We start from the raw sequence: 14,978 nt of genomic DNA, 5'->3' as shown, positions 1-14,978 counted from the left end.
TAGTCACTCCCAAGATAACGACAATGTACACTACATTGATACACAGAACTGATAACCCCTTCCTGTCATCTTCCATCTATCCCTTTCTCCCTCTCCCCCCTGTCTTTCTTCTCCTACATCCTCTTCCCCCTCCTGGTGGCGCAGTAAGCTAAAGGAGGTGCGTCTGGACCGTACTCATCCTGAGGGGCTGGGGCTGAGTGTAAGAGGGGGCCTGGAGTTCGGCTGTGGACTCTTCATCTCACAGATCGTCAAGGATGGACAGGCTGGAAACAGTGGCCTGCAGGTGTGTGTGTGTGTGTGTGTGTCTGTTTTCATGAGGTCATGAAAGGGACAGTCTTTTCATATGATATGGTCAATATTTCCACTAGGTGGAGTAAAGAAACATTGATTAGTTTAGTTACCCTTTGAAAAGCAGATTCATAGACTGCACCACCTGACTCTGTTGAGAAATGTCAAACGTCTTTGTATTAGTCATTATGCAGTTCATATGGGTATCTCTCCTTGCTGTTTTACATATAGTAATCAGGGTTGGGGTCAATTCCTTTGAAATTCCAGTCAATTCAGAAAGTGAACCAAATTCCAGTTCCACATTTTCCTCATTGAAAAAAGCATTGAAGAAAATTGGAATTGGAATTGGCGTTTCAGTGTTGTTCCTGAATTGAAATGGAATTGACCCCAATCCTGCTAGAAATCGAATGCATCACCTATGCATGCATCAAATAAAACCAATCATAGGAACAAACTGCTTTGATAAAACATCAGGGAATTTTTGAAGTACCTTCCTGTCCTTCATGAAGTAATTTGCTCCTGACTGATTTAACCTGCTGTACTGTCTGGGGCGGCAGGTAGCCTAGTGGTTAGAGCGTTGGACTAATAACCGAAAGGTTGCAAGATTGAATCCCAGAGCTGACAAGGTAAAAATCTGTCATTCTGCCCCTGAACAAGGCAGTTAACCCACTGTTCCTAGGCTGTCATTGAAAATAAGAATTTGTTCTTAACTGACTTGCCTAGTCAAATAAAGATAAAATAAAATACTGTAGATATTCCCCTCAGTCAGCACGACAGATGTCCCACACTTCCATTAGCTCAGTAACCAGTGACACAAATTGACACACCGCTACTGAGGTGACACAGCCATCCTGTCTGGCATCTGGAGGAAAAAAAGTTTTACCAGTGAGCACAAGACTTTGAAAATATGCAATTTCAATGTCCATTCAACATATTTTGCTCACAGGGTACCCAGTATGGAGGGTGGAGGGGTTGTTGTCAGACATCTGAAGAGAAGCAAACACACAATGCGAAACATAACACTCAGAGAAATGTAGCCACACACTTTGTCACAACACATAAAAAATGATGGTCGTTGTAATGTCTGACCTCTGTGTGACCTCCAGATGGGAGATGAGATTGTACGCATCAATGGATATTCCATTTCTTCCTGTATCCACGAGGAAGTCATCAACCTCATCAAGACCAAGAAGACCGTGTCGCTCAAAGTCAGGCGTAAGTTCACCCAACTCATTCAGGGCATATCCCAATAATGTACCTATCTTTATGTCGTCTAAGTAATTAGACTTCATTTTCAATTTCTGTCTATTTGCTTCTTTTCTCTGTGCAGAGGTTGGAATGATACCAGTGAAGAGGTAGGGCTGTTTCTCTCTTGGTTGGTATTGTATTTGACAACTTTCTGTTTTAGCAAAGACAAGATGAGATGTGAGATTAATAAAACAACAAACTATATACTCTGTTTTATGAATTTCATGTGTCAGGTGTCCCTCACAAAACAGGTTTTCAACCGACCTCAAAGTATCATCCTGGTTAAATAAAGGTTAAATAAATACATAAATGAATATAGAATTAGATTTCTGTTCTTCTCCAGTTCCACAGGGGAGCCTTTGAAGTGGCAGTTTGTGGACCAGTTTTTGTCTGAGTCTGGGGTGAGAATGAGATTCATATTCTTTTAGATGAAATATTCTCTCATATTCTTTATTCCTTTGGCCCTTCTTCATTCCCTTGTTGTAATTTAATAAACCCTCTTATCCAGATAAATAGAGGGCAGAAAATAACATACTGTAATGCAACCAAGTACATCTCTCTACCTCTCCCTCTCCCTCTCCCTCTCTCTCTCTCTCTCTCTCTCTCTCTCTCTCTCTCCAGAAGAAAAGCAGTGTGGCAGGCCTGGCGTCCATGGGAGGCAAGGAGATCAAGGAGAAGAAGGTGTTCCTGAGCTTGGTGGGCACCAAGGGCATGGGCGTCAGCATCTCCAGTGGCCCCACACAGCAGCCTGGTATCTACATCAGTAACGTCAAACCTGGCTCCCTCGCTGCTGAAGTAGGACTACAGGTAAGTGTTTGGCCCTGTTTAGCATACTGTAAACCACTATGAAATAAACATCTAGAAATGTATCATGATGATCACCTGTGCATAATAAACTCATAGTGTTTTGTCAAGATCCATGAGAAATCTTACTGGCTAGGAATTGTTTTCTGAACCATGTCTCAGAGTGTTTATGTGAGAAGATCCCATCTAGCTTGGTCCTAGTATGCCACAACGTCCCAATGTGGATTCCAATAAAGTGCTGAAATGTGTGTGTGTTGATGCATGGTTGGTATTGCGAGTTGTATTGTGTTTTGTGTTGGTAGATTGGTGACCAGATCGTTGAGGTGAACAGGGTGGAATTCAATAATCTGGACCACAAAGAGGTAGGACACACAAAATGCAAACAAAGGTTTGATACCTTCCCGAAGACAGTTTTGCTTGGTAAATAATACATTTCCTTGGTAAATAATATGCTTTCTTTTGTGTTTACTGCTTAGTAAAGTTTTATCTGTATTGTGTCTGCAGGCTGTCCGAGTTCTGAAGAGCAGCAGGAGTCTAACCATCACAGTTCTTTCTGGTGCTGTAAGTACACCGTCAACTGGTACGAACAGTGCTTCCTTATAGGAATAGTCCACTCAAAAACTGTCTTTTGATATTTTTTTAATTAGGTCATTGTTGATACAGTCCCAAAAATGTTTTTATGTCAGCAGTTTTCAATATATAGCACTTTCAGGAAGAAAAGTGAAGAATGCGACATCATCATGAAGACGCAATTCCACAACTTATCTGCAGCAGCATACCCCTAACGACTTGCTATACCCCTAATAACTTACTACAGTATACCCCTAATGACTTACTATACCCCTAATGACTTACTATACCCCTAATGACTTACTATACCCCTAATGACTTACTATACCCCTAACGACTTGCTATACCCCTAATAACTTACTACAGTATACCCCTAATGACTTACTATACCCCTAATGACTTACTATACCCCTAATGACTTACTATACCCCTAATGACTTACTATAGCCCTAATGACTTACTACAGTATACCCCTAATGACTTACTATACGCCTAACGACTTACTATACCCCTAATGACTTACTATAGCCCTAATGACTTACTATACCCCTAATGACTTACTATACCCCTAACGACTTACTATACCCCTAATGACTTACTATACCCCTAATGACTTACTATACCCCTAATGACTTACTATACCCCTAATAACTTACTACAGTATACCCCAAATGACTTACTATACCCCTAATGACTTACTATACCCCTAATGACTTACTATACCCCTAATGACTTAATATACCCCTAATAACTTACTACAGTATACCCCAAATGACTTACTATACCCCTAATGACTTACTATACCCCAAACGACTTACTATACCCCTAATGACTTACTATACCCCTAACGACTTACTATACCCCTAACGACTTACTATACCCCTAATGACTTACTATACCCCTAATGACTTACTATACCCCTAATGACTTACTATACCCCTAACGACTTACTATACCCCTAACGACTTACTATACCCCTAATGACTTACTATACCCAAAATGACTTACTATACCCCTAATGACTTACTATACCCCTAATGACTTACTATACCCCTAATGACTTACTATACCCCAAATGACTTACTATACCCCTAATGACTTACTATTCCCCTAATGACTTACTATACCCCTAACGACTTACTATACCCCTAATGACTTACTATACCCCTAATGACTTACTATACCCCTAACGACTTACTATACCCCTAACGACTTACTATACCCCTAATGACTTACTATACCCCTAATGACTTACTATACCCCTAATGACTTACTTCAGTATACCGATAATGACTTACTATACCCCTAATGACTTGCTATACCCCTAACGACTTGCTATACCCCTAATGACTTACTTCAGTATACCGATAATGACTTACTATACCCCTAATGACTTACTATACCCCTAATGACTTACTATACCCCTAACGACTTGCTATACCCCTAATGACTTACTATTCCCCTAATGACTTACTATACCCCTAACGACTTACTTCAGTATACCGATAATGACTTACTATACCCCTAACGACTTGCTATACCCCTAATGACTTACTTCAGTATACCGATAATGACTTGCTATACCCCTAACGACTTACTATACCCCTAACGACTTACTATACCCCTAATGACTTACTATACCCCAAATGACTTACTATACCCCTAATGACTTACTATTCCCCTAATGACTTACTATACCCCTAACGACTTACTATACCCCTAATGACTTACTATACCCCTAATGACTTACTATACCCCTAATGACTTACTATACCCCTAATGACTTACTATACCCCTAATGACTTACAATACCCCTAATGACTTACTATACCCCTAATGACTTACTATAGCCCTAATGACTTACTACAGTATACCCCTAATGACTTACTATACGCCTAACGACTTACTATACCGCTAATGACTTACTATAGCCCTAATGACTTACTATACCCCTAATGACTTACTATACCCCTAACGACTTACCATACCCCTAATGACTTACTATACCCCTAATGACTTACTATACCCCTAATGACTTACTATACACCTAATAACTTACTACAGTATACCCCAAATGACTTACTATACCCCTAATGACTTACTATACCCCTAATGACTTACTATACCCCTAATGACTTACTATACCCCTAATAACTTACTACAGTATACCCCAAATGACTTACTATACCCCTAATGACTTACTATACCCCAAACGACTTACTATACCCCTAATGACTTACTATACCCCTAACGACTTACTATACCCCTAACGACTTACTATACCCCTAATGACTTACTATACCCCTAACGACTTACTATACCCCTAACGACTTACTATACCCCTAACGACTTACTATACCCCTAACGACTTACTATACCCCTAACGACTTACTATACCCCTAACGACTTACTATACCCAAAATGACTTACTATACCCCTAATGACTTACTATACCCCTAATGACTTGCTATACCCCTAACGACTTGCTATACCCCTAATGACTTACTTCAGTATACCGATAATGACTTACTATACCCCTAATGACTTACTATACCCCTAATGACTTACTATACCCCTAACGACTTGCTATACCCCTAATGACTTACTATTCCCCTAATGACTTACTATACCCCTAACGACTTACTTCAGTATACCAATAATGACTTACTATACCCCTAACGACTTGCTATACCCCTAATGACTTACTTCAGTATACCGATAATGACTTGCTATACCCCTAACGACTTACTATACCCCTAACGACTTACTATACCCCTAATGACTTACTATACCCCAAATGACTTACTATACCCCTAATGACTTACTATTCCCCTAATGACTTACTATACCCCTAATGACTTACTATACCCCTAATGACTTACTATACCCCTAATGACTTACTATTCCCCTAATGACTTACTATACCCCTAACGACTTACTATACCCCTAATGACTTACTATACCCCTAATGACTTACTATACCCCTAATGACTTACTATACCCCTAACGACTTACTATACCCCTAACGACTTACTATACCCCTAATGACTTACTATACCCCTAATGACTTACTATACCCCTAATGACTTACTTCAGTATACCGATAATGACTTACTATACCCCTAATGACTTGCTATACCCCTAACGACTTGCTATACCCCTAATGACTTACTTCAGTATACCGATAATGACTTACTATACCCCTAATGACTTACTATACCCCTAATGACTTACTATACCCCTAACGACTTGCTATACCCCTAATGACTTACTATTCCCCTAATGACTTACTATACCCCTAACGACTTACTTCAGTATACCGATAATGACTTACTATACCCCTAACGACTTGCTATACCCCTAATGACTTACTTCAGTATACCGATAATGACTTGCTATACCCCTAACGACTTACTATACCCCTAACGACTTACTATACCCCTAATGACTTACTATACCCCAAATGACTTACTATACCCCTAATGACTTACTATTCCCCTAATGACTTACTATACCCCTAACGACTTACTATACCCCTAATGACTTACTATACCCCTAATGACTTACTATACCCCTAATGACTTACTATACCCCTAACGACTTACTATACCCCTAATGACTTACTATACCCCTAATGACTTACAATACCCCTAATGACTTACTATACCCCTAATGACTTACTATAGCCCTAATGACTTACTACAGTATACCCCTAATGACTTACTATACGCCTAACGACTTACTATACCGCTAATGACTTACTATAGCCCTAATGACTTACTATACCCCTAATGACTTACTATACCCCTAACGACTTACCATACCCCTAATGACTTACTATACCCCTAATGACTTACTATACCCCTAATGACTTACTATACACCTAATAACTTACTACAGTATACCCCAAATGACTTACTATACCCCTAATGACTTACTATACCCCTAATGACTTACTATACCCCTAATGACTTACTATACCCCTAATAACTTACTACAGTATACCCCAAATGACTTACTATACCCCTAATGACTTACTATACCCCAAACGACTTACTATACCCCTAATGACTTACTATACCCCTAACGACTTACTATACCCCTAACGACTTACTATACCCCTAATGACTTACTATACCCCTAACGACTTACTATACCCCTAACGACTTACTATACCCCTAACGACTTACTATACCCCTAACGACTTACTATACCCCTAACGACTTACTATACCCAAAATGACTTACTATACCCCTAATGACTTACTATACCCCTAATGACTTGCTATACCCCTAACGACTTGCTATACCCCTAATGACTTACTTCAGTATACCGATAATGACTTACTATACCCCTAATGACTTACTATACCCCTAATGACTTACTATACCCCTAACGACTTGCTATACCCCTAATGACTTACTATTCCCCTAATGACTTACTATACCCCTAACGACTTACTTCAGTATACCGATAATGACTTACTATACCCCTAACAACTTGCTATACCCCTAATGACTTACTTCAGTATACCGATAATGACTTGGTATACCCCTAACGACTTACTATACCCCTAACGACTTACTATACCCCTAATGACTTACTATACCCCAAATGACTTACTATACACCTAATAACTTACTACAGTATACCCCAAATGACTTACTATACCCCTAATGACTTACTATACCCCTAATGACTTACTATACCCCTAATGACTTACTATACCCCTAATAACTTACTACAGTATACCCCAAATGACTTACTATACCCCTAATGACTTACTATACCCCAAACGACTTACTATACCCCTAATGACTTACTATACCCCTAACGACTTACTATACCCCTAACGACTTACTATACCCCTAATGACTTACTATACCCCTAACGACTTACTATACCCCTAACGACTTACTATACCCCTAACGACTTACTATACCCCTAACGACTTACTATACCCAAAATGACTTACTATACCCCTAATGACTTACTATACCCCTAATGACTTACTATACCCCTAATGACTTACTATACCCCAAATGACTTACTATACCCCTAATGACTTACTATACCCCAAATGACTTACTATACCCCTAATGACTTACTATTCCCCTAATGACTTACTATACCCCTAATGACTTACTATACCCCTAATGACTTACTATACCCCTAACGACTTACTATACCCCTAATGACTTACTATACCCCTAATGACTTACTATACCCCTAATGACTTACTATACCCCTAATGACTTACTTCAGTATACCGATAATGACTTACTATACCCCTAATGACTTGCTATACCCCTAACGACTTGCTATACCCCTAATGACTTACTTCAGTATACCGATAATGACTTACTATACCCCTAATGACTTACTATACCCCTAATGACTTACTATACCCCTAACGACTTGCTATACCCCTAATGACTTACTATTCCCCTAATGACTTACTATACCCCTAACGACTTACTTCAGTATACCGATAATGACTTACTATACCCCTAACGACTTGCTATACCCCTAATGACTTACTTCAGTATACCGATAACGACTTACTATACCCCTAACGACTTACTATACCCCTAACGACTTACTATACCCCTAACGACTTGCTATACCCCTAATGACTTACTTCAGTATACCGATAATGACTTGCTATACCCCTAACGACTTACTATACCCCTAACGACTTACTATACCCCTAATGACTTACTATACCCCAAATGACTTACTATACCCCTAATGACTTACTATTCCCCTAATGACTTACTATACCCCTAACGACTTACTATACCCCTAATGACTTACTATACCCCTAATGACTTACTATACCCCTAATGACTTACTATACCCCTAATGACTTACTATACCCCTAATGACTTACTATACCCCTAACGACTTACTATACCCCTAATGACTTACTATACCCCTAATGACTTACTATACCCCTAATGACTTACTATACCCCTAATGACTTACTATACCCCTAACGACTTACTATACCCCTAATGACTTACTATACCCCTAACGACTTGCTATACCCCTAATGGCGTATTATACCCTTAATGACTTACTACAGTATATATAAAAATATATATATATTATTGTAAAAGTCCAAAAATTGATGTAGCAATTGCAGATTGTCCCTGATCAACTCTCATTTCCACCTCAAGACAGGGAGTAAATTGAAAGAATAAACAGCATCTGTGATTCTTATAGGCGATTGTTATTCTCTCATCTCCCGCTCTCACTACATTTATCCCGTGTGCTGTTATTTCCTTGTGGAATGGCACTTCCATTACAGTCCATCACAGATGTGTTATTTGTTGATTTGTGTGCAAACAAGTGCCTTCTTGGGATTGTCCATATGCTTGAGTGAGTTAACACCCGTTTAACCAGTTTGTAAGTCTCACTCAAAGTTCCAAAACTGAGAGATTGGAACACTCTTGCACCCCCTTTCTGCTGTCTGTCTGTCTGTCTGTCTGTCTGTCTGTCTGTCTGTCTGTCTGTCTGTCTGTCTGTCTGTCTGTCTGTCTGTCTGTCTGTCTGTCTGTCTGTCTGTCTGTCTGTCCCGCACAGGGCAGTGAGTTGTTTATGACAGGCGAGGAGCGTCTGGCGGTGGAGGCTCGTAGGGCGCTGGACAGACAAGAGCTGATGCAACAGAAGAGGGTTGCCCTAGAGACCAACAAGATCATTAAGGAGCAGCAGGAGAAGGAGAGGCAGTGAGTGGATATTGATTGGTTGATTAAAATTGGATATTTGGTTCTACTTTTAACAATATTTAATTCCATTGTCCTCCAAGAGTTGCTGAATCTCCTCTCTACTTCAGTTTGCTCCTCAATTCATAACGAGGTAGCTGTGGTGATCCCTTACCAAAAACACAATTTAAACCACACAAGTGGATATAGGGCATTTCAAATCATGAAGTTTAACTCAAAGAAGTGATCAAACATATTTCCATTGTGGTGCTTAGAGCCAAATATTCTATAGAATCGTTTTCCCGCCAAACAATGTTGGGGAGATTGGACAGAAACACTCAGAAAAAACACTTGATGATTATAGATTATTGTATTCAGAGAGCTGAAGCTTTGACATTTGGGAACTTATGCTGGTAAACTGATCAATGTACTTTTGCCAAAAGTTAAACCCCTACAACTCATCCAGAACGCCACAGCCGTCTGGTGTTCAACCTTCCCAAGTTCTCTCACGTCACCCCGCTCCTCCGCACACTCCACTGGCTTCCAGTTGAAGCTTGCATCTGCTACAAGACCATGGTGCTTGCCTACGGAGCTGTGAGGGGAACGGCACCTCCGTACCTTCAGGCTCTGATCAGTCCCTACACCCAAAGAAGGGCACTGCGTTCATCCACCTCTGGCCTGCTCGCCTCCCTACCTCTGCGGAAGCACAGTTCCCGCTCAGCCCAGTCAAAACTGTTCGCTGCTCTGGCACCCCAATGGTGGAACAAGCTCCCTCACGACGCCAGGACAGCGGAGTCAATCACCACCTTCCGGAGACACCTGAAACCCCACCTCTTTAAGGAATACCTAGGATAGGATTAAGTAGTCCTTCTAACCCTCCCCCCTACATTCCCCCCCCAAAAAGATATAGATGTACTATTGTAAAGTGGTTGTTCCACTGGATATCATATGGTGAATGCACCAATTTGTAAGTCGCTCTGGATAAGAGCGTCTGCTAAATGATGTAAATGTAATGTAAATGTTATTGTTGTCTGTGCATATGCTCTATGAACAGACACCTCACTTGGCACACACACACAGAGAAAACATAGGTGCCTGACTGCCTCGATTCAGTCTTATGTAGCAAAATTTGAAATTGTGTTTTTTACATTGAATAAAAGTAGAGACTCAGCGCTAGAAAATTGTAGATGTTACACTGCAGTTGAAGAGCAGTGGGAAAGTAATTCTACGTTGAGAAAATGGCCCTTGAATGTTTTGGTACACCTACTGGAGAGCTCTTCTTTGTTTACATTCAGCATCGTTCACACCCTCTAATCCTTAGCCCCACCCATCTCTTTAAGGATTCACATGTGAGGCCACTTGATAAACAGAGTGATTAGTTTAGTGTAACGGCTGTCTGGAAGAGGGAACCAAGGTGCAGCAGAGGATGTGTTCATCATTAGAATTTTAATTAAAAAAACAAGAGAACACTACAAAATGAACAAAAACGACAGCAAACAGTCCTGTTAGGAAAATACTCAAAACAGAAACAATTACCCACAAAACCCAAAGGAAAAACATGCTCCTTATGTGTGACTCCCAATCAGCAGCAACGAGCTTCAGCTGTGCCTGATTGGGAGCCACACACATGGCCCAAAACAAAGAAATACCAAAACATAGAAAAAGGAACATAGAACGCCCACCCAATGTAACACCCTGGCCTAACCAAAATAAAGAACAAAAAACCCCTCTCTATGGCCAGGGCGTTACATTTAGTAAACAACCAAAGATTTCAAGACTAAAAGTGGTGAAAGTAGTAGCCTACAATAAAGAAAAACTCCAGGTAAATATACACTTTATCTAGTCCTTTGCCTATATCCTATTCTGACTTTGATGCAGGTTATGTGTTCTTCACATAACCGTCTCTGGTAAACACACACTATATCAAATCAAATGTTTATTTGTCACATGCACAGGATACAGAAGGTGCAAACAGTACAGTGAAATGGTTACTTCCATAGTAGCAATGTCAAAAACAGAAAGTGTCTAGATATAAATATATTATATTTATTAGATGATGCTTACCTGACACACTTGTCTAAATTGATGGATCATGTGAAGGAAATGCTATAACCCCCAGCCACATCTAGCTAAGTGGATGAGTCACTATTGTCTAGAGATGTACACATGTTCATTAAATACAATAGATGGTCGTAATCACCCTCAGACACATCTGGCTAATTTGATAGGTCATGTAATAATCTGGTGAAGTGTTTTGTTTACATATGTAGTCTTTTGTCTTTTGTTTAGACATGTAGCTAGCTAGCTAGCTAAACAATGAACAGGCATAATCCCAACTCATACTACTACCAAGCAATGCAAAAATTGCAATTGCTGTACTATGAATCTGCAGGTAGCTAAAGCTAACCAACCAGGTTCAATGTTAGTTAGCTAACATTAGGGTATGAGTAAGAATGCAAATGGATTTCTGATTCAAATAATATTACTACACAGATCATACACGTAACGTTAGCTAGCGAGCCAACAAGCTAACGTTTACTAGCGAACAGTACGCTTTAACTTGTAATGAAAATGACTTTCTGACAAATTTAGAAACTTAGAATGTCTGAAAATGTAGCTAGACTCTTACCCGTATACATGGATGAACGCTTCACGGCAGACTGGAACCATTTAATTTGTTTAACGTTTTGTTTGTAGTTACATCTTGTTTGGCCAGCGTTGTGTCAAGTCACTCCGATGGCTAACGTTATATACAGTGCATTTGGAAAGTATTCAGACCCCTTTGATTTTCCACATTTTGTTACGTTACAGCCTTATTCTAAAATTGATTAGATTGTTTTTTTCTCTCTCACACCATACCCCATAATGACAAGGCAAAAACTGTTTTTTAGACATTTTTGCACGTTAAAAAAACAAAACAAACAGATATCACATTTACATAAGTATTCAGATGTTTTATTCAGTACTTTGTTGAAGCACCTTTGGCAGCAATTACAGCCTCGAGTCTTCTTGGGTATGACACTCAAGCTTGGCACACTTGTATTTGGGGAGCGTCATACCCAAGAATACTCGATGCTGTAATCGCTGCCAAAGATGCTTCAACAAAGTACAGAGTTTTTTTCTTTGTCATTATGGGGTATTGTGTGTAGATTAATGAGGGAAAATAACGATTTAATACATTTTAGAATAAGGCTGTAACGTAACAAAATGTGGAAAAAGTCAAGATGTCTGAATACTTTCTGAAGGCACTGTATTTAATACATTTTAGAATAAGGCTTTAACGGAACAAATTATGGAGAAAGTCAAGGGGTCTGAACTTTCTGAATGCACTGTATTTCAAAAACAGCGCGGTAGAAAGAACACATACTGAGCAGCTCACGTTATAAACAGAAGCAAGCTACATGGCAGACCAATCCAAACTCATCTCCCTGCATGTCCAGCCCATCCATTATCTCAACCAGTAGCGGAAAGGTTCCTGTCTTTTTCTTTTGCTAAACCAACTAGGCAACAATTGTATTTTTATTTACGGATGGAACACAAGTTTGTTTTTAAGGCACATGAAAGTTTACATGTTCCAGAAGGCATTTCTGACAAGAAATGCAATTTGATAAAAAAAAATAATGTTTATGTTCAAATGCCTCTCCTGTGAAGTAGTGACGTGCCACATACGTCTAGTTTCCTGAAATGAGTCACATATGTAATCTCTTTGAGTGGACAGTAGGTGATGATTGAAACTTGTTTTGATTTCAACTTGTCAACCCACAAGATGAAGACAATCTTTGCTCAGTTTTCCAAATTAGGTCCAGGCTTCTGTTCGGAAAACAATCTGTGAAGACATCAGTAGAGCACAACAGCCTCTATCTCTTGGCTCTGTACACTAGAAAAGGACTGACCTTCCACTAGCAATAAAAGCAATCAGACTCACAAGAGAAGACAAGCAAAACAGAATTTTGCATTTTCTTTCTGATTGGCATTCAAGATATACAAAAACTACTTGTTGTCAACATAACTTTCATAGTGAATGCATTAATGTTACACTGGCACTATCTCCAGAAGAATAGGCTGTACTTATATCTCAGTGTGATAGATAGCCCATACATGTTTATGTTGTTAACATGTGTTTCTTTGCGTTGTGAATAGGAGAAAGATTGAGATTTCTCAGAAAACTGCTGAGGAAGAGGAACGCTACCAGAAGGAGATGGAGAAGTGAGTTCACCCTGTATTTTGTATTTTGTACAATAATGTTACGCACAATAACATATTTGACTCATAGAGGAACAGACGGATCAGTCAGGGACTAGGAGGAACAGACGGATCAGTCAGGGACTAGGAGAAACAGACGGATCAGTCAGGGACTAGGAGAAACAGACGGATCAGTCAGGGACTGGGAGAAACAGACGGATCAGTCAGGGACTAGGAGAAATTGACAGAAACAGACGGATCATTCAGGGACTGGTAGAAAAAGACGTATCAATCAGGGTCTGAGAGAAACAGACAGATCATTCAGGGACTGGTAGAAACAGACGGATCAATCAGGGTCTGAGAGAAACAGACAGATCATTCAGGGACTGGTAGAAAAAGACGTATCAATCAGGGTCTGAGAGAAACAGACAGATCATTCAGGGACTGGTAGAAACAGACGGATCAATCAGGGTCTGAGAGAAACAGACAGATCATTCAGGGACTGGTAGAAAAAGACGTATCAATCAGGGTCTGAGAGAAACAGACAGATCATTCAGGGACTGGTAGAAACAGACGGATCAGTCAGGGTCTGAGAGAAACAGACGGATCATTCAGGGACTGGTAGAAAAAGACGTATCAATCAGGGTCTGAGAGAAACAGACAGATCATTCAGGGACTGGTAGAAACAGACGGATCAATCAGGGTCTGAGAGAAACAGACAGATCATTCAGGGACTGGTAGAAACAGACGGATCAATCAGGGTCTGAGAGAAACAGACGGATCAGTCAGGGACTGAGCGAAACAGACGGATCAGTCAGGGACTGGGAGAAACAGACGTATCAGTCAGGGACTGAGAGAAACAGACGGATCAGTCAGGGACTGGGAGAAACAGATGGATCAGTCAGGGACTGGGAGAAACAGATGGATCAGTCAGGGACTGAGAGAAACAGACGGATCAGTCAGGGACTGGGAGAAACAGACGGATCAGTCAGGGACTGGGAGAAACAGATGGATCAGTCAGGGTCTGGGAGAAACAGACGGATCAGTCAGGGACTGGGAGAAACAGATGGATCAGTCAGGGACTGGGAGAAACAGATGGATCAGTCAGGGACTGGGAGAAACAGATGGATCAGTCAGGGACTGGGAGAAACAGATGGATCAGTCAGGGACTGAGAGAAA

General features: G+C 40.3%; 1 protein-coding gene across 2 annotated transcripts in view; it reads left to right on the top strand.

The window, feature by feature from the left end:
* Positions 1 to 14,978, top strand: part of LOC106584586 (harmonin) — a 48,465-nt gene that overhangs the window by 6,322 nt on the left and 27,165 nt on the right. The window contains exons 4-12 of one of the 2 annotated variants that reach the window (XM_014170040.2): positions 145 to 283; positions 1,395 to 1,503; positions 1,619 to 1,643; positions 1,880 to 1,937; positions 2,161 to 2,343; positions 2,643 to 2,702; positions 2,845 to 2,901; positions 9,499 to 9,641; positions 13,758 to 13,823. In XM_014170040.2, the coding sequence (XP_014025515.2) occupies positions 145 to 283; positions 1,395 to 1,503; positions 1,619 to 1,643; positions 1,880 to 1,937; positions 2,161 to 2,343; positions 2,643 to 2,702; positions 2,845 to 2,901; positions 9,499 to 9,641; positions 13,758 to 13,823 (840 nt within the window). Of the gene's footprint in view, positions 1 to 144; positions 284 to 1,394; positions 1,504 to 1,618; positions 1,644 to 1,879; positions 1,938 to 2,157; positions 2,344 to 2,642; positions 2,703 to 2,844; positions 2,902 to 9,498; positions 9,642 to 13,757; positions 13,824 to 14,978 lie in introns of both variants that reach the window. The other variant, XM_014170039.2, reaches the window with a different exon arrangement.

Source organism: Salmo salar, chromosome 23, assembly GCF_965601325.2.
Source record: "Salmo salar chromosome 23, fSalSal1, whole genome shotgun sequence".
Classification (NCBI taxonomy): domain Eukaryota; kingdom Metazoa; phylum Chordata; class Actinopteri; order Salmoniformes; family Salmonidae; genus Salmo; species Salmo salar.
The sequence above is the reverse complement of the archived record's forward strand: the minus strand, read 5'-3'. Positions and strand labels throughout refer to the sequence as shown.